The sequence below is a fragment of the Neophocaena asiaeorientalis genome, unplaced genomic scaffold, assembly GCF_003031525.2.
Source record: "Neophocaena asiaeorientalis asiaeorientalis breed wild unplaced genomic scaffold, Neophocaena_asiaeorientalis_V1.1 scaffold265, whole genome shotgun sequence".
Taxonomy (NCBI): Eukaryota; Metazoa; Chordata; class Mammalia; order Artiodactyla; family Phocoenidae; genus Neophocaena; species Neophocaena asiaeorientalis.
The window spans coordinates 2,689,879-2,716,543 of NW_020172172.1; the positions used below are offsets into that span (position 1 = coordinate 2,689,879).

Here is a 26,665-nt window from a genome sequence, read left to right on the forward strand (position 1 = left end):
GCTCCCTACCACCACCCCTAAGGGAACTGATTTATTAGTTATTGATGTAATTAACCCTTCCATTTTTCTTTTTTTTTTTTAACGTAAGTAAATGCACGCTTGTTTTTTCATTTGTCTCCTCCTTTCTTACACAATCAGGTAGCACAACAAACCTGCTCTTCACTTTCACTTCCTATACTCTGAAGGACTCCAGGACAGCATTTTTTTGGGGGGGTTGGGGGGGAAGGGGCAGGAGTTCAAGATTGTTTTTATTTTCAGAGCCTGCAACAGTTGGTTAGCAATGCCAGCTAATCTGGTACAATCCGAAGGCCATCCCACCTCCCTTTTCAGGCATTCAACTGGCAGAATCCTCACAAATAAGATTAGAGACCAACTGAGATGTGTCTCCATGTGTGTGTGGTTCTGCAGCCTTCACCCTCTTCCCTCCTGGAGATGCTCCCTCATTTTTTTTTTTAACAGCTGTGCAGTATTCCACTGTATGTATGTGCCAGGTTTCTTCCATCAATCCCCTCTAGATGGAGATGTGGGTGGCTTCCACTCTTTGGCTGCTATAAATAGCACTGTAATGAAGATCTTTGTGCATACACCATCACATATTTTTACCAGTACACCTCAGATAGATTTTTAGAAGGGAGCCTGTTGGTTGAGGGATAAACTCATATTTAATTTTGATAGTTATTAACAAATTCCATCCACAGGAATCTGTACTTTCTGGAGTGCTTGTTTCCCCACTGTCTCACTAACAGAGTGCACTGTGTAACTTGGACTTTTCACAATCCAACAGGCAAGAAATGGTATCTCAGTAGTTTTAATTTGCATTTCTCTTTATTATGTCTATCCTCATATGTTTAAGAGCTATTTATTTGCAATTTATTTTCTATGAACTGTCCATATATTATTTATTTATTTGGTTGTACTGGGTCTTAGTTGCAACAGGCGGGCTCCCTTGTTGTGGCTTGCTGGCTACTTAATTGTGGCATGTGAACTCTCAGTTGCGGCATGCATGTGGGATCTAGTTCCCTGACCAGGGATCGAACCCGGGCCCCCTGCATTGGGAGCGCGGAGTCTTACCCACTTCGTCAGCAGGTAAGTCCCTGTCTGTATCTTTTTGCCCGTTCTTTCTGGTTCTTTTCAAAGTTTAGAAATTCTTCACATATTAGGGCTATATTATATTAGCCCTTTGTGATAAATGTTGCAAATATTTTTGCCAGTTTATTATTTACTTTTTAACTTTGCTTTTTTTGGCTATCCAAATCTCTTTCTTTCAGTTAGATATAAACAACTCCTTTTACTGCTTCTGGATATTCAGTCACAGGAATGTTTTCCCCACTCAGATCATAAAGGAATTCACCTATGTCTTCTTCCAATTATTTAGAAGGTTTCATTTTTACAGTTGGGTCTCTAATCCATTTGGATTTTATCCTTCTGTACAGTGTGAGAAATGGATTCAATTTTACTGTCTTCCAGGTGTTTAACCACATTTGTCTCCACACCGTTTTTTAAGTCTTTTTCTCCACCAGTAAGATGATTCCTTTATCATATACTAAATTCCTGGACTTTTTCTCAATTTTTTATAGTATGTTATAGTATCTAGTAGTGTTATCCCTCCTTCCTTTATTTTCTGTAAAATAAAGTACATTGTACATAACGTACTGTTGTGGCCTCTCCTGTTGCGGAGCACAGGCTCCGGACGCGCAGGCTCAGCAAGCCATGGCTCACGGGCCCAGCCACTCCGCGGCATGCGGGATCTTCCTGGACCGGGGCATGAACCCGTGTCCCCTGCATCGGCAGGCGGACTCTCAACCACTGCGCCACCAGGGAAGCCCAGATTTTTTTTTTTTAAAGAAAACATTTAGGACCCACTCTATTTTCAGAAATTCAAGGATTGGGACTTTCTGTGTTAGCTCAATCTTCACAAAATTACATATACAATAGCCCAAGGTAAAATTCACCTTTTAAAAAGAATTATGGCAATATTTTTCAAAGAAACCAATATTAGTTGTTAGGACAATAAGTTCCACTTGACACCTGGGTACATCTTTTCCCTGAATCACTTGGCACATCTACGGGTAGAAGCCCCATCTACTAAGTGAACCTAGTAACTTCCCTCTAAGGTCTGAGACCACATTTCCTGTGCAGAAACCCTCCTGTACGACTAAAAACTGTCATTCACCCAGCAAAGGAAAATTAAGAGAGACTGGAGAGTGTGTCAAATAAAAACACCAAAAATGACCCAAATTATCTGCACCACTTATAGGTTTGAATCTGGCCATCCAAGATACAAACTAAAAAAGTAAAGACTACTTTTATTCTCAAGGTAGAGAAATCTGACTTGGCTCTCCTGTTACCTTCTGGACTAACCTAGTCCATCCCACAACTGAGACAAATTGCTCACTGGGAAGCTACTTGTCATGCTTCAGTGAAATGTGCCTATTTTTGGGGCAGGGGAGATATTGTTGAAAACAGAACATTCGTCTTCCTCACAGTTAATCAACAGTGATACAACCTTACATTTCCTAACAACTAAAGATTTCCTAATTAATCAGTTTTTAAATGCAACAATCAAAACTATGAAGTCATTATTTGCTCTAGTTCACTGTTTTTATTTACATAACCACCTTTCTCCTAGACAAGCAACATTAAGCAAAACGTAAGGCAAAGATGACTTGCTGGTGACCATCCTGTTCAACTTTCTTTTGTGGAGGGTCTTCTCAGTAGTAGCCAGTTACCACATGGAGCTTTTTCACAGTTTCAGAGAAACTTTTCTTGTATTAAAAACAGCAAGAAAGTGCTACACTTGATGGTAGTTACTGTCAAATAGTTCAATCAACCTTACAGAATTTTTGTAATAAAGTATGTAAGTTATTTAATCAACACGAAACTCTTAAAAAAACAAAACAAAAAACCCCCCAAGTACTAGCTAACTTCTGGTGCCATGAGATATAATAGCACCACCGATTTTTGTATTTTAGTGGTAAAAATGTAATCCAGTTTTAGCATCCATCTACAAGAATAAGATGAAAATATATGATTTGGCTTACTGGAAGGTAACAGTCTTAATGACCCCTCAGTGAGGAAATCTGTTCCTTCTGCTGCATGCAGGCTCAAAGAAAAGAATAACAGTATTAATGGGGGAAAATAGGATAGACTTTTAGTTAAGGCTTTTCCGTACTTGAAATACTTAAGGATGGATCACATTTAAAACGGTGAACATGGCTTTGCAGCCTTAAATAGAGAACAAAGGAAAATCAGAAAAATCAATGCTAGAAATCAACTCCCATCTTTTTAACCAAAACCCTGTCTCAACACTCCATTTCAAAAATGAAGCGAAGCATTCTAAGAAAGTGACAAATTTTTACATAAAAACACACCGAATTTTGTTTAACTCTATCAGTTATTAGACATGGTATATATAAGCAAGGAAAATAAGGTGCACCTTTACATTATATAAAATAATGAACCCAGAAATCACTTTTTAAAATTGGCAGTACAGACTGCAATATAAAAAATACTTGATATAGCAAAGTTAGATAGAAATAAAAATTTCAGTTGAAAAATTACAATATTTCAGTACAGCAGAGGGACAAATAACATTTTATTAAAGCTACCAGATTTGGAGACTCTTGTACATGTTGATTTTGGAGAAAGGAAAGTCATTCTTATAGAAGGCACTACCTGGTTTAAATGTGCTAGCAGCTTCATAAAGACAACATGGGGAAAGTACAGTCAAGAAGACTGCCTGGTTCTCATGTGAGATTCCTTACTCTCTGCATCGCAGACTGCAAATTATTGCTGAGGAACTGTATTACCCATGTGCATTTCCACGTCATCTGCAGTGTGCTCAGTCCACAGTGTCACAGATCTCCTTCACTTTCTGGTTAAAGTCTTCTGGTTGATCTGCATACACATAATGCCCTGCTCCGAGAATGGCCTAGGAAAGGAAAAGGAGTCAGATGGTCAGTGAGTAAAAGCATTTAATAAAACACAATGACACGCACAAAGACACTTAGCAATGAAAGTGAGAACAACTATATATAAAACATAAAAGAAAAAGCAGTACTGATCTGTAGTAACTATTATATACTTCATTAAATAAAGGATCTGAGAATAAAGAGAAAATCCAGTGAACCTTACTAAAATTTTCATATGCAAAAATAACATTCTAAATTGACCTCTAATAGGGCCAACAGAAACACTGAACAAAGTAAGCATGTGCTGCCTCAGGAGGTGGTCGCAGTGCTATTGGACCTGTCTGTCCCTCTTTCAGTCTCTCCCACTGCGGAGATGCTGTGGCTCTAGGACAGACAAGGGCCTAAGAATGGGGATTCGCTGTCTGGACATGAAGATTTGTATGGGTCAAAGCCTGCCCCCGTCACAAGTGACAGCAGGTCTCTGACCAAAGCTGCAGGTAGAGCTTAGATGTGAAAGCACAGGGATGACCTGAAATCTCACTGAAAGCAAAGATAATAGAACAGACTTCACCTACAACTATAAGCCAAAAATAAACCACACACTTACTATAGTCTTCACATACGAATGTGGTCGTAATGACTGGATGCTGGTGCCAGAATTGCCATCTATGCAGGATCGGGCGCCATAGATCACCGAAACTGGAATGTCAGGGTGCATTTTACCAATTCGCTGCAGCATTGGTCTTTTTGCCCATCCATAAGGGACAGTCATATTTCTGAACGCAGTCTCACCACTGCGTTCAGAGGGAGAAAGGGAGAAAATCATATGTATGATTCTGGGGGATACGTAGGTATCACACTCCCACCTCTACCAAAACAGACTCATATTTAGCTTCTCCTCCTTTTAAGAAAAACCGCAGCTTACATAGAAAATAATTTACTAGGAAATGTAAGGAACAAACCCCACAGAAGTTATATGCTTTTGTTAGATAAACAAGGATGCTTTAAACTCTAAAAAAACTCAAAAAAATGATCATCTTCCGAATCAAAACATGCAACCCTAAGTCCCTATCATAAAACCATCAAATTTCCTGTGGGGATAGCTGAAATATGTTTTTTCACTCTAACTTATTTACAAGGCAGCTTTTCCACATGTTCATCACACCAGCATTTTACCTACAATGGCAAAACCAATACCAAGATAAGAACACATTCAGCTTAAGTATTCTTTGTGTATTGTTTATATTTAAATTTTTCTGCCTGTTATGATGTTTGCCATCTTTAAAAACCTTTCCGGCTGGGGAGAGACAGCCTCCTGGAGCTAGCCAATTTGTAGAGACAGCAAACGACTCAACTGGGACTGCCTTTATATGCAAACTAACCAATCCAGAGCTGCACTCTTCTGTCTGGCTTGCACATCCCCGGAGGCAATGTTCCTCTGCCTTAATCAGCCCAGGGCCAGACAACTAGAAACCACCCCTATATCTTAGTGCCCACTGAAATTACTCAACTAGCAAATCCTACACTGCCTGCCCTGCGCTGCCTTGCCTCTCCTGCAGAACCCAGTAAAGGCTCCTGCCTGGACTCTCCCTCACTCCTGTCTTCTGCCACCTGACCAAAATCTGGTGCGTCCCCCCGACCCTTCAAAGCATTCAGTGACCCCCTCTCTAGGACCTGTGAGTATACTAAACTTTGTTTTCTTGAACCTGTCCTATGTCTTCTCTCATGGCCACAGCTGACTGACCGTCGCATAAAATACAGAACATTTGGCAAACTCCTAGGACAGATCCATTATGCCGTCATTTCTCTTCTTTCCTTGTACTAGGTGTGCTTCTGAATGGCCGTTTATGAATTCAAGTTCCACCACAAGAAAGGCAACAAACTAGGATTACACAGGCACACGTAATCATGAAATGTGAGTAGGTGAAGAACAAACCACTAAGACCATGCAGGAAAACAGATGATGTCCCTGGAACAGGCCACTAAAAATTGTTGAAACAAGTCAATGAAGTGTGTAGACCTAAACCATCACACCCAACTGCCTGGTGAGTCACAAAACATCAAACCCTTGGGGGACCCCCAAACCTCTCCAGCCTCCCTCACCTTTGGCAGAGAACCTCTAACCTACTTTATTAAAAAGACTGAGGCTACAGCTATACCTCAAGTGCTCTTAAGGCCTCAATATTTTTAATAAAGTAGGTGTACATATTCTCTGACAGAAGTGAGAGAGGAACAACAAAAAAAAAGTGAAGGAGGCTGTCTCTGCATCTCACCTCTCAGCCTTTCACCCAAGTTTCAGTCTTAGAAAGGAAGAGGTACCACTTTTATATTTTAAAGTATGGTCTATGGCTAGAATCATCTGAAGCATTTGTTAAAGATGTAGCCCAGAACTGCTGAATTAGAGTCTTAGAGACAGAGTTCAGGTACCACTTTCTTTTTTTTTTTTTTAATATTCAATGGTCTTCACTACAATTATTTTTTTTTTTACATCTTTATTGGAGTATAATTGCTTTACAATGTTGTGTTAATTTCTGCTGTACAACGAAGTGAATCAGCTATATGCATACATATATCCCCATATCCCCTCCTTCTTGTGTCTCCCTCCCACCCTTCCTATCCCACCTCTCTAGGTGGTCACAAAGCACCGAGCTGATCTCCCTGTGCTATGCAGCTGCTTCCCACCAGCTATCTATTTTACACTGGGTAGTGTATATAAATCAACGCTACTCTCTCACTTCGTCCCAGCTTACCCCTCCCCCACCCCGTGTCCTCAAGTCCATTCTCTATGTCTTTGTCTTTATTCCTATCCTGCCCCTAGGTTCTTCAGAACCATTTTTTTTAGATTCCATACATATGTGTTAGCATACAGTATTTGTTTTTCTCTTTCTGACTTACTTCACTCTGTATGATAGACTCTAGGTCCATCCACCTCACTACAAATAACTCAATTTCGTTTCTTTTTATGGCTGAGTAATATTCCATTGTATACATGTGCCACATCTTCTTTATCCATTCATCTGTCGATGGATACTTAGGTTGCTTCCATGTCTTGACTATTATAAATAGTGCTGCAGTGAACATTGTGGTACATGTCTCTTTTTGAATTATGGTTTTCTCAGGGTATACGTCCAGTAGTGAGATTGCTGGGTCATATGGTAATTCTATTTTTGGTTTTTTAAGGAACCTCCATACTGTTCTCCATATATCAATTTACATTCCCACCAACAGTGCAAGAGGGTTCCCTTTTCTCCACACCCTCTCCAGCATTTATTGTTTGCAGATTTTTTGATGATGGCCATTCTGACTGGTGTGAGGTGATACCTCATTGTAGGTTTGATTTGCATTTCTCTAATGACTAGTGACGTTGAGCATCCTTTCATGTGTTTGTGGGCAACCTGTATGTCTTCTTTGGAGAAATGTCTATTTAGGTCTTCTGCCCAGTTTTGGATTGGGTTGTTTTTTTAATATTGAGCTACACGAGCTTTTTCTATATTTTGGAGATTAATCCTTTGTCCGTTGATCCGTTTGCAAATATGTTCTCCCATTCTGAGGGCTGCCTTTTCATCTTGTTTATGGCTTCCTTTGCTGAGGCACCACATTTTTGACAAACTCCTCTAATAATTCTGGTACAGAACCCAGCACAAGAACTAGAGCTCTCATCATCATACTCCATTCTTGATCCTCTCCCTAATGACTGTAGGCTCTGTCTTGCAGGATCCTTCCAGCTCGTCAAGACTTTCAGGCTCTGTTTTCTCTACCGGTGCCTTGTACACAACATCCACAAGTAATTTTAAAAAAAAAGAAAAAGAAATACCTTTGCTTGGCCCTCTTGCTCCCTCTACTATGCTCTCTCTCACAATCACTGTCAAAATTCACGCAGACTCCCCTTCCCCTCGACCCTCACTTACTCCTCACCGCTGCAGCAGTGTTTCTCATGCTGACACACAGACTTGAAGAAGTGCTGAGTAAAAGAAGGGTGCAATCAGCAAATGAACTTGAAAATGCTGCCTAGTATCTCCCACACACCTGGGAGATTCACAACCCTTCGGCTTGGGCTTCCCTGGTGGCACAGTGGTTAAGAATCCGCCTGCCAATGCAGGGGACACGGGTTCTAGCCCTGGTCTGGGAAGATCCCACATGCCGCGGAGCAGCTAAGCCCGTGTGCCACAACTACTGAGCCTGCGCTCTAGAGCCCACAAGCTACAGCTACTGAAGCCCGTGAGCCTAGAGCCCGTGCTCCACAACAAGAGAGGCTGCCGCAATGAGAGGCCCACGCACCACAATGAGGAGTAGCCCCCGCTTGCAACTAGAGAAAGCCCGCATGCAGCAATGAAGACCCAACACAACTGAAAATAAAAAACAAACAAACAACAACAACAAAAAACCTTTGGCTTAAAAAACGGTTCTAAGAAGATCCATGGTATAGAAAACCATTCTTGTTTAACCCAGAACTCCTTTTTTGTAGAACATTCACACTCATTTGGAAATGCTGCTTTATTTGAAATTCTTCTTTCTCTCTCAACTCTGACCACCTTAACAAGATGCCCAAGACCAAGACTTCCCTCAACTATCCATAGGCACCTTAGGGGAAGAAAGTATGTCTGGCTTTTGTTTTTGTTTTTCAGTACACGGGCCTCTCACTGTTGTGGCCTCTCCCGTTGCGGAGCACAGGCTCCGGACACGCAGGCTCCGTGGCATGTGCGATCTTCCCCGACCGGGGCACGAACCCGTGTTCCCTGCATCGGCAGGCAGATTCTCAACCACTGTGCCCTGTCTGGCTTTTTAATCTCTCATCAGAATCCAGTACAATGTTTTACATAGTAGGTGCTCCATGAATAGATGAGTAAGTTAAGAAGTGTTAGTCATTTAACTACTTGTCCTTTTAAATTTAGTCATTTACATACTGATAAAAATCTCCTGTACTATTCATATATTTTCAAAAAATAGAAGTCTAAAACACAAACACAGTAAGTTTAGATAAACCTTACCTCGGAGTCTGGACATTACAGTGGTAAATGTATTCTGTCACAGTATCATCTGCAAACATTGAAGAATACTTCCGTTTGAAATCAGGCCTTAAACGCTGTACTAGACTTAAACCTATTTAATAGAAAACAAACATTTTAAATTATATGTATGTTTTAAATTATAATTTAATTTATATACAAATATAGAAGAGTTTAGTGTTTGCTTCTATAATGAGCACTACATGCTACATTACACATGTATTCAAATATGTATTTTAAGTGGAAAAAAGCACAGATCCTAGAAACTGCTCTCCTCAAGTTCCCTAAGGAAAGATTAAAATAAGAATAAAAGTCTGTCATATGTTGACTTACTAATATGCTTTAGAAGCTCAAAAACAGTTGCCTAAGACTTGTTTTTATAGGAAAATAAATTGTATTAAACAAGGGAGGTGAATAGGACAGCTCATACATAAAATTAACTTAATTTGTATTTCTTCCACAATTACAACACATTAGCATCTATAGGAAGTGAATTGGTATATAAATATTTCTTGGGAAAATTAATTCAGAGTTTCTGCTTGGGACACTAGCAGAACTCCCTGCTAAGTCCATCCACAGTGGCTCTCACGGTCCCACCCCTGAGGTGAGAGGCAGGGTCAAGGCCCCCAAAGCAAAGAGGATGAAGAGCAGGAACTTTTGTCTGGTTACTGCTTTCCCTCGGGGACCCAGGGACTGGCCGGTTTCCCTCTCTGCTATCACCGCCCAATACTCTAGCAAGATCTTACTTCTTCACTGGCCCTGCCTTCCCATCTCTGAAGGAATTACACAGCTCCACCAAGAATTCTCATGATGCAGTGGACATTCTGCATCACCCTCACCACCATGTGCAAACAACAATGGGAGGCAGAGGACATGGCTTTAAAGGGCCCCTCCTAGGCTTCCTCCCTCCCCCATCATTATCTCCTAACTTCTTTTTATGCTTTACTTTTCCCATAATTGCTACCTGTGTAACTGTGATCAAGCAAAATCCACTTACATGTCAGGACTATAAAGCTCTTAAGCAGCTCATCAAAAGAGGACCAGGCACCTAAGAAGGCGTGGCTCTATTGGGGGGGGGGCGGTGAAAAGAGGCTACCTACACGAGTACTGAGGGCATGTAGTGTGGTCACCAATTCAGTCCCTGTGCCCTCTTCTCATTGCAGCAGTCCTGCTGCTCTCCCAAAGGGATGGCACTCAGGCAAGGGCGGGTGCAGGCCTGGACAGGGGGCAGCAGAATGTACAGTCACCTATGCAGCAGGTATTGCCTTACCCTCACCTACCCGCCACACCACTATTCTTTTCTTGCTAAGAGAACCTGACTTTTGTGTATCATTTAGGCAGCAACGTTCCCAGGAAAGCAGGCCCCTCGCTCCAGCCCCTGGGAACAAATGATGATTGATCAGTCATAGAAATTTCTTCTTCTTTGCTAATGGAAGAACTAGGGGTGGGCAGAGACATAAGGAGAACTCTGCTGGGGCTCCCAGGGAAGACGTCCTTCCCTGACAAAGAGCATCATGCTTTCCTTTCTTCTTGTTCAGAGAGCCTGTGAGATCATGCTTCCTGTCCTAGCAACCACTGAACAACTGTGAGGTAAAAGGTCAAGAGAATCACATACACAGACCCAAACCCTAACATCAAGGAGCTAGCTTTGGGAACAAATGCTAAAACCACCTGCTTCCAGACTGCTTGTTAAGGAAATAATAAAAGGCCTTCTGGTTTAAACCGCTGAGGTCTTCAGTCCCTTTCAGCCAAAAGCCCTCTTAACTGACACAAGCTGTAAGAGAAGGGAAGGCAGAGGTCCAGACCATCACCATCTGTGACAACGAGGGAAGGAAATTCCCTTGGCTGTGAGGCTGAGACAGAAGAGCTGAGGGCCAAATAACTTAAATCAGAGACTAAACTCAAAATATGACCAGAAACACAAATCAGGAGTCCCCCAAATCTTTGTGAGAAAGGATGACTTTTACCTTCTTAACACTCTGACATTACAGGGCAAGAAAGGAATCTGAGTAATGGTACCTGTTATCCCACGTTTATCGGTCAGGTCAGGCTTTGTGACCTGTCAGCTGGACATCACTAACTGGCCAAAGGCTCCTCAACAGGTCACTGGGGCTAGCAGATAAACTCCCATGCCTGGGGCTAGCAGGTAAACTTCCCCAAGACACTACTTGCTTGGCTTTTTTCAGAATGTTCAAGGTCACCTAACCTCATCCTTAGCATTTCCCACCTCTTCTGCTTGCTAATTATCTGTAATGTTTACAATATAAAGACCCTTTTTAAAAAAAATAAATTTATTTATTTTATTTTTGGCTGCGTTGGGTCTTCACTGCTGCGTACGGGCTTTTCTCTAGTTGCGGTGAGCAGGGGCTACTCTTCGTTGCGGTGTGCGGGCTTCTCACTGTGGCGGCTTCTCTTGTTGCGGAGCACGGGCTCTAGGCGCACAGGCTTCAGTAGTTGTGGCACACAGGTTCAGCAGTTGTGGCTCATGGGCTCTGGAGCGCAGCCTCCGTAGTTGTGGAGCACAGGCTCAGTTGCTGTGGCATGTGGGATCTTTCTGGACCAGGGCTCGAACCTGTGTGCCCTGCATTGGCAGGCATATTCTTAACCACTGTACCACCAGGGAAGCCCTGAAGACTCCTTTTTAAAGAGAGGAGCCTGGTTTCATTCACCTTTATGCATGGACCGGTACTTTTTAGAGGAGGAGGAGAAAAAGTAAGGTTCAGTTTTTTTGTTTGTTTTTAAGATTTTAACTAACAATGGTGATCAGCAAATACTCCTCTATTGCTATGTATAAACATTTTGCTTTCCTAGGATACAGATACAAGCAAGCACTCACCAAAGGGTCCTGCAATCCTGAGGCTGGCTAAAGGGTTAAAGGGAGTCAATGCTGCTCCCAAGGCTCTGATCCAAATTGGAATTGGTCTCTCTTCATCAGCAAGGTGTGGTCGCTCAGGAAAACCCCAAGGCTCCACTAAAATGAGATGACTAACCCTGCATGGGAAAGAACAGACTTCAGATCATTTGGCAAATTCACCCTAGGACTATAAAGAAATTACACGATTTATAAAGTAAAAATAGAATGAACTTCCTTCGAAAACCTTGCATTAAAGAAAAAACTAATGACTGGACAGGTTACATCATGCTCTTATTATGCATAAATTGATGAGATTTGGTAGGATTTGAGAGTTATTATGGTATAAAGAGGGCTTCATTTTTAATCTTTCTAAATGTGGAAAGTAACGGATGTGTGAAAGGGTATATGATAACTGTGGTTATTCTTGAGAAACAAGAAAAGACAGCATTTGTTGTTGTTTAAGCTACACTCTGGCAGATGATATAGATCACTGACCATTCAGAAAAATCCAATGGTTCCACGTATCTCATGGTTGACACTGCAGAAATGACTGGAGATTAATATACACTCATAAAATGGCTTCGGACACCAACAATAGTTATCTCCTATGAACCAAATCATTCTAAAAATTTATGAGGCATTAGCACTTTAGGTGGATTCAAAAGAACTTTGAATGAACGTCTGACAAACATGAAGATAATGTAACAATATGGGCTGAAATTATACCCTTAGTTTGGGATTTCAGTTTGGTGAACAGGAACACATTTACCCTATGCATAACATCATGATATACTGGCATTAGATTCTGTTCCTAATCCTTTCCTAACTTTCTTCTTTACTTCAGAGACAGAAAAGCTTCATTCCAAACTCATATAAAAATTGTTTCATGTCACTAATAGTTTTAATTTTTCCATCTTAGGAAGCATCTTTCTGATGAGGGAAAACCAGAACCATGTCCTTGTGATTGTATCACGGTATAACACATCATAAAGATCTTCAACAAAACATAAATGTCCTGACACAAAACGATATTCAACTGTAGCCAAAACAGTCAACAAATGGCAGCAAAAATCTCCCAAGGGTGAACCGACACTGATTCTGTGTCGGTCATAATCAAAATAGAAAGGTAAAAAAAACAGAACATGGGAACAGACAGCTATTATTTTCCCAATATAAGAAGTCTTCTTATTTTTGTCAGTACAGATAAGGATGAGTTAGTAATGAATCCTTTGCTCTGACTGCATTTTCTCAAACAGAAAGCTTCAGAGCACAGACCCAGAGCACAGAGCTCCAAGGACCCTTGGAGAATACCCAGCCCAATCTTTCATCTCATCAGATGAGAAGAAAGCTGAGATGTACTATGTGACTCACTCCAGAACCTAAAGCTAGTCAATGCAGAACTAGGGCTATGATCCTTATTTCCCAACCCCAGTGTACTAACAGATGCCAACAAGCCATTGGGCAGAAGGCTCTTTTTCCTAAGAATAGGCCAAGCAACATAAGCTAAACAGATTAGTAAAGGTAGGGCTTAACTCTTATCAACTCTAGGCCAGTCCTAACACTATACTCTAAATCTCATAGCATCCAGAAGATCTGTAGAATGTAACTATGAATCTGTGTGAAGATATGTCAAATGTGAGATTTCCATATACTTAGAGTGACATCACGGCTTAAAAGTTTTATGAGACTATTTTCTAAGAGTGTATGGAAATGGAGGTGAAAATGAATTTCTTTTTAAAAAAAGTTATCTCTCATATTCTGACTGCCTCCTAAATTCCTATGAAAGCCCACAGTGAGATTTGAGGGTTGGGGAGGGGGACACATGCCAGAGGTATGAGTGGAATTAATGAAACAGCCACCTAGTTGAAAGCAGCAAAGATTCATTTCGGGGAAACAGCTGGTATTATTCACTACTGACTTACCTAAAGAGAAAAACGAACTCTTTATTAAAACATACTCTACCGGAAAAGATGATTAAATTTTCTTACAAACTTGTTATGGGATTTTGCCCAGTCTGCTCTGAGTTCTTACTGACCTGCTAACCCAAGAAGGGGCAGGACAAAGGAAACTTTAGGGAGGAAAGTCTCACCTATCTCTAGTTAACTGATGGTATTGTTTTTGCCTTCGTTTTGGCTTGCCTTGTTTAGTATGGATCTATGAGATTTTAACAGGTTACACAGAGTATATATACAGGAGCAGATAACATTTTTTTTTCTTTTTGAAATGGAGTAAATTGCCCCAACTGTTGTTTGATCCTATGCCTTCAGCCTAGCACATGGTAGATGCTCAGTAAACATTTGGAATATTGTGCTTTTCCAGTTTCCTTTTGATCCTTATCTATAATGATGTACAAATTTTATAAAGTATAATCAGAGTAAGCATAGGAGTTAGTCCAGTCTGAATTTTTCTGGTCCCCTGGATGACATGAGAACATCACTGTTATTTCTCATATTAATCTTGCAGGTCATTACTCATTAGTGGGTAGTAAAATCCACTTACAGAGTCAGAGCCAGTCTGTTTTTTAATAAAATTGTATAATTTGAAATAGAAAAATGTATCACATAACAAAACTTTTGTTTCAGACACACATATAATCATTACTGAGGGTTGCAGTCAAAAAAGTTGGAAAACAATTTTTTAAAAGCTCTGCAACAACGTCTAAACTGTAGTTATATATCATCTGCCTCCACTTGTAAAAAGCCTCAGAAAATAACTGTCGCTTATTTTTGGTTTTAAGGATTTTAAATGAGAGACCATGCAAAGCACTTAGGCTGGCGGCTCTCAAATAACAAATACCCAGTAAATGCTAGCTAGTTATAGTAGCAAATACAGGAAGATTACTAGAGAATAATTCATTCTAGAAGCATGGGAAGACAGTGGCTGGGACCATGTAAGGAATGAGTAATTTAACTTTTTTTATTCTTCAGAAAAGCTTTATCACAGGCTTTGGCTCACACTCCTTATAATCCTGCACCAGACCAAGTTCCCAGGCTATCTTCTCACCTGCTTCTCTAGTAAGAAGATTATCTCCTCATTTGCTAGGCGTTATTTAGTTTTAATGTATATCCAAACTCATATACTAATCCAGACTCGACCCTCTAATATCCCACAGAGGATAGCCTGATGGGATTGTTAGTTCACATCTAGGCTTAAGGAGCGGGTCTAGCCAGACAGCATGTGAGTCATCCTATCAGACATCTTTATCAAGAATCAGAGGCTGGGGACCTCCCTGGTGATGCAGTGGTTAAGAATCCACCTGCCAATGCAGGGGACACAGGTTCAAGCCCTGGAAGCCCGGGAAGATCCCACATGCCACGGAGCAACTGAGCCTGTGCACCACAACTACTGAGTCTGCACTCTAGAGCCCGTGAGCCCCAACTACTGAGCCTTCATGCCACAATTACTGAAGCCCACGTGCCTAGAGCCCGTGCTCCACAACAAGAGAAGCCACTGCAATGAGAAGCCCGTGCACCACAATGAAGAGTAGCCCCCGCTCACCACAACTAGAGAAAGCCTGCGCACAGCAACGAAGACCCCCTCCCCTAAAAAAAAGAAAGAGGAAAAAAAAAAGAATCAGAGGCTAATGCAAACTACAGGAAAAACAAAGAACCAGCAAAGCAGGAACACAAGAAGAGCTCATCACTATAGAAACATAATGAAGCATTCTTCTCCAGGTTAGTCATTACAGTAGGTCTTGAGTTTGAAGATGGTGAGCAGATTACAGCCTACAGGGCAAAGAAGTAGGTAACACCTGCTCCAACATTCTGGGACAGCTGAGTCTAAATGCTAACAAGTCTATGGAGACCTGACTTTCACAAGACTTAAAGTCAGCTACCAGCCAGAAATAATACAACAACAGGAATGACCAGACCCAGAACCAAAATGTATAAAGGAGTTTACAGGACCTACTAAGGAACAAGAAAAAGGACCAGAAAGAACTCGAGTCAGTGCACAAATGAGGCATTCTCATAAAGAAGTTAGCCCCAGATAGTTCCCATTGGTTCCAAGCCACTGAGGGGAGGATGGGGCACAGAACAATAAACTTAAATACCTCTAACTTCGAGTCAAGTAGAACAGTCTTTCTTCTCAAGACGGGCTGATAAGAAATGCTCAGCCCAGCTCCACATAGTCTGGAGACAGGAGACAGAGCCAGGCAAGGTCAAAAGCAAGATGATCTGAAAACCTTTTAGTGGAGAAGACCAGTTGTAACCTATACTGTTGTGACTTGGAATGGATCTCTTTGCTAAACACTTTCTAAGTTAATAAAAGTTTTCATAGTGTCCTTTTCCTTAGTTTATAACAAATACCTATAAAATACAGATAGTCTCTGTATGGGATCCTGAACAGCAGGGGCCAGAATGAAAAGGAAAATGAAAAGGAAACACTGAGTACACAAATGAAAGAAAGGAGACGGTATCTTTGGCTATTGTTGCTGGTTTCCTCTATTCCCTTTGTTCCCCCCTTAAGGTGATCAGACACTGCTTGATGAAGAGTTTACAGAGTGGCAGCCCAAGACACCTCACACAGTGTTCCTGTTTAATTAATGCAGCATATTAATCTACAAGTAAAATTACAGAAAACATCTCTAATTATCACACATCATGGTAAGAGAACGGAGATGAACTAAGGTCATTTTAGGGGAAGGAACGTGAGGTTTGTGCCTCCATTTGGAGTTATCCATTAATCAGTTCATAACTTCTCTGCCCACCCACCAGCCTTTCCAGAATGGCCCAGATGTCCCCCTAGAACAGGACCTTTGCAATTGTTTTCCCTACTACCTAGAATGCTCTCCTGCTACATCCCTTTGAGACCTCCGCCTCAGCTCGAATTACACTTCTTTAGGATACCATAATGGACCTGAGACTGGGTCAGATATTCATCCAGATTTCTCAGAGCTGTCATGCTACTCATGGGGTTATTTGTGTCTTTTCCCCCAATGCACTGTAAGCCTTACAAGCACACAAAGTCACTCAACATTATTTAAACAGAACCAACCTGTTTACTTCAATGAAGGACTCATCCAGGTACTTTTACATAAAGAATCACAATTGCTGAATACTCAGTTTTTAATCAATATCAAGAATCTGGGGGAAATATGGGATCACTGCCACAAGTTAGGCTATAGAACAACTTTTATGGACAGAGGCACTCTGCTGCTCAAAGAGATGAAGCACACAGGTTGACCTAATGTACCAAAAATTGGAAAAAATTAGTTTTTATTTATTTTCTATTATTAGAATCATTCCTAAACAAGTACATTAAACTAGGCATTTTCACGCTTCTCCTCAAACTGTCCTATAAAAATAAACAAAGAATGAAAGAATGGGGCTGCCCATAAAAGATTAAGGGCAGAAATAGGTATGGATTGGGACATAAGTCCCAACAAGTCAAAAAAAGTGTTGTCTTTGTGGTTTTTTCCTCCATGCATAGAAACAATAGAAATTAAAGAGCTGTGGTTTTACTTAGGAGAAAAAAAAAGTACAGATTATATCTATCATACCTGAGGAGGCAAAGAAAAAAGTCATATTCTCAAAGTCCACTTGAGAAAAAAGAGAGAAGAGATAAGAAAAGAAGCACAGTGAGTGAAGGAAATTAACTGAACCTCATTTGGTCTCTATTAGACCATTTTATCCTCTCCTCTCACCCCACCCCACCAAAATCTTTCTGAAACGCAAAGATTTAATCTCATGACAGCATAATAAAAATGGTCCTTGTAGGGGAGGCTATGCATGTGTAGGAACAAGGATTACATGGGAAATCTCTGTACCTCCCTCTCAAACAGCTCTAAAAAAAGTTTTTTAAAAAGGTACCTGGATCAAGTTAAAGTTGGATAAGTGACATTTAGAGTAGGTAGTTACTTACAGGATAAAACAGACCACTCCGCTGCACCAGAGAAAATATGTGTATGCCACCAAGCAGCTTTTCTGGCTCAGGTAAAACCTCTCAGATCACGCAGATGGCGACCCTGACAACCACCCAACTGCTTAGTAGGAGTGCAACTTGAAGAGACAGCTAATGCTAAATCTCACTCACTATGAGGCTTGCTATAATTATGAACACTTACATTGGTAGCAGTCAATTGTGTTTAACTACATTTGGATCTGTGAGTCTGCTGAACTGTTCTATTAACCATAACATCTGATCTTCTATGGAAATCTAGATGAATTTGCTTAGTCAGGATCAAGCACAAAAAGTCTCTGTAAGGTAAGAAATTAACACAAATGGGGACCATTACAGAGCAGTGAGGACGTCTGCAGCAAAGGAAATGATGTCTCTATAAGAACAGAGACATTCTTATTCATTGATCTCTTTCTTCTCCGGTAAAAGAGAAGTGCTCCAAGGAAAGCCATTCTGAAAAGCAACATAGGAAAAAAGCTAGGGGGAAGGAGAACCCTAGAGGTTAACTGCCACCTTCCTATACTGTGTGCTACACTGCGGTATCATCTGGTCTATACTTACTAATCATACAAAATATGATTTTGTGACCTCCCCCCAGATTAGCAACATAAATAATAGGAAATAGCATAAGAAAATAAGGTAAAGAAAGGAAGAGAGGGCTGCCCTGGTGGCGCAGTGGTTGAGAGTCTGCCTGCCAATGCAGGGGACGCGGGTTCGTGCCCCAGTCCGGGAAGATCCCACATGCCGCGGAGTGGCAGGGCCCGTGAGCCATGGCCGCTGAGTCTGCGCGTCCGGAGCCTGTGCTCCGCAACGGGAGAGGCCACAGCATTGAGAGGCCCGCGTACCGCAAAAAAAAAAAAAAGAAAGGAAGAGATGTTACAAAGATTCTGAAGTAAACACTCATTAATTCAATGACTCAGAAAAAAATTCTATAGCAATAAAGGTTAGGGCACAGTATAATAATAAAAAAAGCTAAAAGATATTCTATGCAGGTGTATTTTCTGTAGCTTAGAGATGTGGAAACTAAAATTTAGAGATTAAGTGATTTGCTCTAAGCCATAAAGATAGCACTAGCACCTACGTCTTCTAATTTCTAACCTCTGGTTTTCTATTGCAGCTTACTAAAACCTGGAAAAGGTTAGGAAAAGCCTGCTGGATCCATAGGTCTAATGATAATAATAACTGTAAACAGTAACAACACAACAGTTTTTACTCATGGCTTAAATTGTGTACATTCTAACAAATAGAAAGTCCTTTCACAAGCCTCCTACCAATGTGTAGCATATGTAATAGGAAAACCTGACAACACTATTTCTGCTACTAAATTGGCCATCAGTTGTGGCTATTCAGTCTACAGGGTCCTTTAAGACAATGACTGTCTTATAAGGTTCAGACACCAACAACCACCAAAGAGGGGAACTGGAAACCAGCGCTTGGGTGCCTCTCTTTTGTCACCATCACTTACCTTGATGGGTACTTCAGTGAGTAGGCAGCAGCCAGGAACCCACCCAGGTTGTGTCCAAGCAAAATCATTTTGTCCAATCCTAATGCACATCTCCACTCTTCAATGGATTCCACAAACTGATTCTCTACTTCTTCTGCATCACTGTCAAATCTGGGTCTGCTACTTCGTCCAAAGCCCAGCAGGTCAAAAGCATAGACAGGTCTATTGGTGCAAAGATCTCCAAAATTCAGTGCCCAGAGTCCAAGACCTCCTCCAAAACCATGGAGGAGGACAAGTGGAGTCATATTTGAAATATTATGAGAAAGCTTCAGTGTCCATATTTTATTTCCATTAGATATACGAACAGGTCCTTTTTTGTATGTGCAGGGGACACCTAATGGAAACATAAAAGAGAAATTCTGCTTAGTGTCACTACTTCTGAGAAGGGGAGTATTCTCAGAGCAATCAGAAATTAATAATCTAGAAACCATCTGGTATTCATTTATATGAGTTTAGTCTTTATTATATCAGCCCTAAAAAAAAAAAGTGCACATTTTATTGAAGCAATTCTTTTTTTCTTTAATTTTATTTATTTGTTTGTTTATTTCTTCATTGTGGTGCACAGGCTTCTCATTGCAGTGGCTTCTCTTGCTGCAGAGCATGGGCTCTAGGTGAGCGGGCTTCAGTAGTTGTGGCATGCAGGCTCAGTAGTTGTGGCTCACAGGCTCTAGGGTGCAGGCTCAGTAGTTGTGGTGCACACACTTAGTTGCTCAGCAGCACGTGGGAGCTTCCCGGACCAGGACTCAAACCCATGTCTCCTGCACTGGCAGGCGGATTCTTAACCACTGCACCACCAGGGAAGTCCCAAAGCAAGTATTTCTTAATTACCATATTTTACATCTTGGTGGTAAGATCTATCTCAGACAAGTCTCAAGCAACTGTGGCCTAGGTTTTCTGGCAAGTCATGTCAGCTCTTTGGACTTCTTTCCATATCTATCAGTTGAGGGTACTGGAGTGGAACTTAGTGGCTGCTGAATCCATTATTTTAAAGTCTCTAGCTTTACAGACAATAGAATACTACCTTGTATGTGTAGAACACTTGAAGATTAAGCATTGAACATTGAACTCAGACTCAAAAGAAACATTTTTTTCCTAAAACATCATCATGAATTTAGGGAAGAATTAACATGTATTAAACACATGACTGAAATCTTAAGTCATCATAATGTTTAGTAGAAAAAGATGGCAGGAACTCCTCAGCATGAGGTGCCAGGTAGTCTGAGTTCGTATCCAACAATCTCTCTAGAGGAAGCAAATAATCACAATTTTGTAGATAAAAAATCTTTCTTGCCCTCAATGCTACAGGACTAAATACTTTAAATCTCCCCCCAAAACTGACTAAAGATGAAACTAATTTCAAATTCTTTTACATTAAATTATCAACTGAATAGCTACACTTTAGATATATCTTAATTATTTGTGCATATACATCTGCAGTGGACAAACACAGAGAACCGGGAGTTTCTGCCCTTTAACCAAATAATCTCCAGTTTTGTACCCACATAGTGGCAGAGGGGAAACCCAGCATTTGTTCAGAATATTAACAGAGCCCAGAGTGAGTGGAAATGACACCAGTTTAGAAAAGGAGGTGATCCGGTACTAGTGCCAAGCCAAACCACATTCTGAACATAGATGTCTGCGCATTCCCATAAAAACGATCTGTGACCTCTATGAGAGAGCTCACCCCACTGTGTTAGTTGCTTGCTTCTATGTCTGATATTAAAGCAGGGGCCAATTCTCACTCCTATTTGCATCCCTAGAACCCAGCAGTAGGAAATCAGTATGTCTGTTAAACACATGAATTGAGTATCTAGCACCCTTTTTTTTTATCTCTTGACAAGAATTTTTTCTTTTAGTAAATCACAATGACAACTTTGCCAGCTTTGTAGAGAACAAGATTACCCAACCATACAGAGTAGAAATCCATTTGCATGTTAAAAATCCATATAAGATGGCTAATTGTCCCCTTCTTTGGATATATCCAGTTATGGTCACTTACTCCTGAATCATTCAAATGCACAAACAAAATTCATTTGTGGCAGAGAGTATGAAAAACAGGTGTGGACAAGTATATGCACAAATATACATAATAATCATGTAGGTGCACTGCACCACGTAAGCTCTTCCTCTAAACAAAATTTCACAGTAAACACCATTACTTGAAAGTATACCCACAGATATATGGGAACACTTTGACAGTACAAGTGTGGGTAAATTTCAGTGCTCACAAGAAACAAAAAAGATAAAGGTTTCCGCACTACTATAAATGTAGACATAAAGAATCCTAGAATACTAGACTAAGGATCACCCCGCCCACTCCTCTTATGGGCAAAAACTAGGAAGGTGAGAAAAGGAACTTGCCCAAGACGCTGTAACCCCTGGACTGCAGCCCTGGGCCTAGAACAGGTTACCTGGATGTAGTCCAGTATGTGTTCTACTAGACAAGGCTACTTGCTCTGCGATACCTACAGCCTGCTCTCAGAGCAGTCTGCGGACCTCTGGTGAGCCACAGATCCTTTCAGGAGGTCTCACGAGGTCAAAACTATTTTCATAACAATCTAAGACTTTATTTGCCTTTTCCACTCTCATTCTCTGATGGGTATACAGTGGAGTTTTCCAGAGGTCACATGATAAGTGACTACCAACAGTCTGAATGCAGAAGCAGATATGAGAATCCAGCTGCCTTACATTAAGCTAGATATTAAAGAGGTGTAAACTTGTAAACAATGTTACTCTTTTCACTACATTTGTTTAGAAAGCAGTTATTTTTAGAAAACATGTTATTTATTTTAACCTGCAATGGGTTTATTACTATTGTTTTAAAATAAATTAATAAGTTGACATATTTTGAATTATTCAGCTTTAATTTTTTTTTTTCTTTTTTTTTTTTTGGCAGTATGCGGGCCTCTCACTGCTGCGGCCTCTCCCGTTGCGGAGCACAGGCTCCGGACGCGCAGGCTCAGCGGCCATGGCTCACGGGCACAGCCGCTCCCTGGCATGTGGGATCCTCCCTGACCGGGGCACAAACCCGTGTCCCCTGCAACGGCAGGCGGACTCCCAACCACTGCACCACCAGGGAAGCCCTCAGTTTTAATTTTTAATACAGTAAATATTGATAGCTATAACCTCTAAACAAAGTTCCTTGGGGTACTTCCTAATTTAAGAGTATAAAAGGGACTCAAGACCAAAAAGTTTGAGAACCCTTGACTTCTTCCCACATTTACGTACTTACTGATGACATGTAAAAGGAAAAAAAAGTTCTTTTGCCAACAACTAACACACAACAGAATCTGATCTTCAGTTTCAAGGCGATGCTTTATATTGGACCTATTTTAGTAAATGGGTCAGTTAACTTATAAGAAGAAAACCTTACATTTTAAAATTTTCTCTTCAGCTTCTTTAAGGTGTGATGTTGACGAAGGACACCATGTGGGAAGCCAACCAGTTAGCCATCCTGACCTGGAGCATCAAAAACAAAATACAAATAAGTGAGTTAATGCTCTTCTCAACTCCCAACTGTTACATAGGGAGAAGAAAAGCAGAATAGAAAGTATACTGTCCGTGTGATGAGGAAACTATCTGTATGTGACAAATTCACCTAATAGGTACAAAGCATTGTGATAAAGTACTGGGATACAGATACCTTCAACCTGAGAACCTACAAGTAGATCTCCAAGTCCATCTTACCTTCATGGATAGTAAGATTCCACATAATCAAGCACAGACTAAAAATGGGCAGAACAAGAAAAGACAAAAAGGCATTCCACCACCCCACTGCAAGACAGTTTCTTATCAGGGTGGAAGTACAAAAAAGTTAAAGACCATGAGTACGATCATTTCAATGGCAGGTTCACAGCAAGTACAAAATATACCTACTGTGAGGGCTGAGAGAAGAGACATCTTATTAAAATATGAGATTTTTTTTAAAGCTTCAAATCTCATGGTTAAGTGTAAAACACATCCCTAATACAAATGCAGAGGATGGGCCCATGTCCAATCTACCTAGCATGAACGGTTAACTTTTAAAAGCTTTGGATTCCAGCAAACAGTAGATGATAAGAAGGCCCCAGGCATCTGGCAGAAGACAGCGAAACAAAGACAACAAGGAAGCAGGCCTTGCGCAAGAGGAGACAAAAGGCATAGGGAGGCTGGAACTGACACACTTTGCTCTTAGCCAACCAAGGAGAGGGTGAGCCTTCAACTTCTGGTCTAGCAGCAGACCCCAGGCATATCCTAACAATCTGAGATAATGCAGGGCATTAGCAGTCATCTGACAGTTAGCAAGCACTCAGCATATGGCCAGTATCACTTAAAGTGAGAACTTTCTCATCAAAGAGAAAATGAATTAAAGAAGAAAAGAAACCAACTACTGCAGAGTCCAGATGAGAGGTAAGAGCCAGAACGAAGGCTTTGGCAACAGGGATGGAGACAAGAAGATGAGGAATATTTAAAAATAAAACAGGGGGCTTCCCTGGTGGTGTAGTGGTTGAGAGTCCGCCTGCCGATGCAGGGGACACGGGTTCGTGCCCCAGTCCGGGAAGATCCCACATGCCGCCGAGTGGCTGTGCCCGTGAGCCATGGCCGCTGAGCCTGTGCGTCCGGAGCCTGTGCTCCGCAACGGGAGAGGCCACAGCAGTGAGAGGCCCGCATACCACAAAAAAAAAAAAAAAAAAAAGAATAGCTGTGAATAGAGAAATGTGCTAAGTTCTGAGTGGGTTGATACAGCATCTACCTTTTCTAAGGTTTGTAGGCTCATCCTACTGCATTTCCCTTCCCTGTAAAATTTCTCTGGGCATTATGTATAACAGGCGCTCAATAAATAATGTTTGCTGAATGATTAAGTCACTCACAAACCAAGGTACTCTCAGTCCAAGCTACACCCATTTCACAGATGTGAACACTGAGGTTCAGAAATGCAGGCCCAAGAGTATTCAGCTAGTAAGTGACATAAGCAGAGATGTGACCTGAATTCTGAGTGACTTCAAAACACTTTTTTTCTCAGGTGACTACCTTCCTTAAAATGTCTGAGGAGTTGTCAGAATAAAATCACATTCCTCAAATCTGCACAGAAGATGCTTTACAATCTATCCACAGGTTACTTCGCCCCATCTTGTCTTTTCACATTGTACTTTTTTTTTTTTTTTTTTTACATCCCCTGCATTGGCAGGCGGACTCCCAACCACTGCACCACCAGGAAAGCCCCACATTGTACTTTTTCAATACCTTGTAACTCCCAAAATTTCATGTTATTTTATGCCTCTATGGCTTTTCCCTCTGCCCAGAATACCTTGTCTTTTCTGAGATACTGTCCCTGATCCTGATGCCAAGAGCACAGGTGATTAGTCAGTCCTCTGGCCCTTGTTACAGGTATAGTTACTATTGCTGTGGTTACTTGTCTACTATTTATCTGCCCTACTGCACTCTGAGCACAGTTAAACCCACGTTAAAAGTCATTCGTATATTGCCAGTGCCAAACACACTAACCGGCTTATGGCCACGTGAGTGCCTGGTAACTGTGTGTGTGAAATGAAGGCCTTGGTCAAAAGAAATACAAGAAGCGGATGGAGGAAGGCAAATGAGGTTCATTTCTATAGGCAGAGAGCACTTACAGTTCCACTAGTTCTTTATTAGGTGACAGGATATGGGCAAGATGTGGGCCTGAAACCCCCCCAAAACAAGACAAACAAATGTCAACGCAAAAAGATCAGTCAAGAAAAGGGTAATCAACAGAATGAACAATTTAGGAAGGTGATGAAAAGCACTGTAACTCACATTTTTTCTCATATATATAAATTTTTCCTTTTTATCTGCTAGTCAACTTTCTTCTTGTCTCTTTATCTTCAGATATAAAAACTTCCTAGTAAGGTCCATAAGTAAGCATGTATATATGTATGTATGTATGCACGTACACACAAACACAGGATTAAAGGACAGGACTATAAGCAGATGTATTTGGTCAGGTTTTCATGGCATGTGGGTTATACTATGGAGATATTATGTGAATAAAAGAATGTCAGGGTTCCAGTTCAAGATGGAAGATCCTGATCTCACCTCCTCCACACTCACACTGAAATCTACAGCTACACAGTCAACAATTTCCTCTGACAATAACCTAAAAACTGGCAGAGCAAGGCCCTCCACATCACCCAAACCAGAGAGACACCACATCGAAGCAGGTGTGAAAGGCTGAGACACAATCTCACGATAAACCCCACCCTGGTGCAGCGACCCACAGTCGGGAGGGAACTCAAAACCCAGAGCTTCTCCCCGAGGAGCAAAGGGCTCATAACCCACATTGGGCACCCCGATTTTTAAGACTGGCAGCTGAAAGATGAGCCCCCAAAATGTCTGGCTTTGAAGACCAATGGAGCTCAAGCCCCTGAAACACATGGGGTGTGGCAAATCGAGGAATGGCTCTTAAAGGGCTTGTGTGCAGACTCACCTGCACCAGGGCCCAGCACAGAAGCAGCCTTTCGAAATCACCCGGGCTTTACGTGAAAGAGACTAATTTCCTAATTTTAAAGCAATGGCCGAAGGAGCAGGGGCCTGCTGGGATGCTCTCCAGGGATGGAGACTGGTGGACACCATCTTCCTGCTCCCCCTCTGCCATTTTATGTTTGCTACCCAGAGGACACCCCTTGATCACCTGGCTCTGGCAGTCAGAGGGGCTTGTGTTCCTGGGTCCCATGGGACTGTAACAATCAGAGAGACAGTTCTTGGCAGACTGCCACTCTCAGGACACCACACAGACAGTTGACAGAAACACATCCCTAGTCTCTCTGAGAAAGTGGCCCATTTATTTGTCCAGGAGTTTTGGCCTTAGAAGCAGGTTTCTGGTTTGGCACACATTAACGACTACAGAGGTGCTTTCATGGAACAGAGGCTGGGAGATGCCATTTTGCACTCACCCTCTGCCTTGCTATAGCTCACCAATATCTCCCAGAAAGGAGCTTGTGTACTCCTCTGGAGCCCTGATTTGTGCGACTGCTGCCCAAGCAACGCCTCCAAACCTGGAGGCCAGCAAGGCTTACGGTTGTGGTCCCACAGCAATATATATATATACATATTTGCATCATTTAGAAACTGATACGTAAGGTTTTGGCTTCCATTCAGCCTGAACCTAGGTGCTGACTGAGATCCTCCCCTTTGGGACACTGGCCTTGGCACATCCTCTACTGGGAACCAGTCAAAATAAAATAAGCTTCTTGGACAATCACAAAGGTTTGAAAGACACGAAGAGCTAGGGCAGGGTTAAACAATAAGGTTTATCTCCTATGGTCAACCCTTTAAGACTAGGAGAAGTGGTTGTTTTTCATCTATTGCACAGAAACCAACAGAGAATCAAGCAAAATGAAGAAACAGAGGAATGTGTTCCAAACAAAAGAACATGATAAAACCCCAGGAAAAAAGAAAAAAAACGCTAATGTAACAAAGATAAGTAATTTACCTGATAAAGAGTTCAAAGTAATGGTCGTAAAGATGCTCACTGAAC

At 41.4% G+C, this 26,665-nt stretch overlaps 1 protein-coding gene across 3 annotated transcripts in view; it reads right to left on the reverse strand.

Moving 5' to 3' along the window:
- Window positions 1–2,582: 2,582 nt before the first annotated feature.
- The window catches only part of ABHD5 (abhydrolase domain containing 5, lysophosphatidic acid acyltransferase), a 45,831-nt gene continuing 21,748 nt past the window's right edge, over window positions 2,583–26,665 (reverse strand). For 2 of the 3 annotated variants that reach the window (XM_024756199.1, XM_024756207.1), the window contains 6 exons: window positions 22,547–22,632; window positions 19,135–19,507; window positions 11,754–11,908; window positions 8,900–9,011; window positions 4,519–4,705; window positions 2,583–3,931 (listed from right to left, as the gene is read on the reverse strand). In XM_024756199.1, the coding sequence (XP_024611967.1) occupies window positions 3,842–3,931; window positions 4,519–4,705; window positions 8,900–9,011; window positions 11,754–11,908; window positions 19,135–19,507; window positions 22,547–22,632 (1,003 nt within the window). In that variant the 3' untranslated portion in view covers window positions 2,583–3,841. Of the gene's footprint in view, window positions 3,932–4,518; window positions 4,706–7,372; window positions 7,873–8,899; window positions 9,012–11,753; window positions 11,909–19,134; window positions 19,508–22,546; window positions 22,633–26,665 lie in introns of those variants that run through there. The other variant, XM_024756214.1, reaches the window with a different exon arrangement.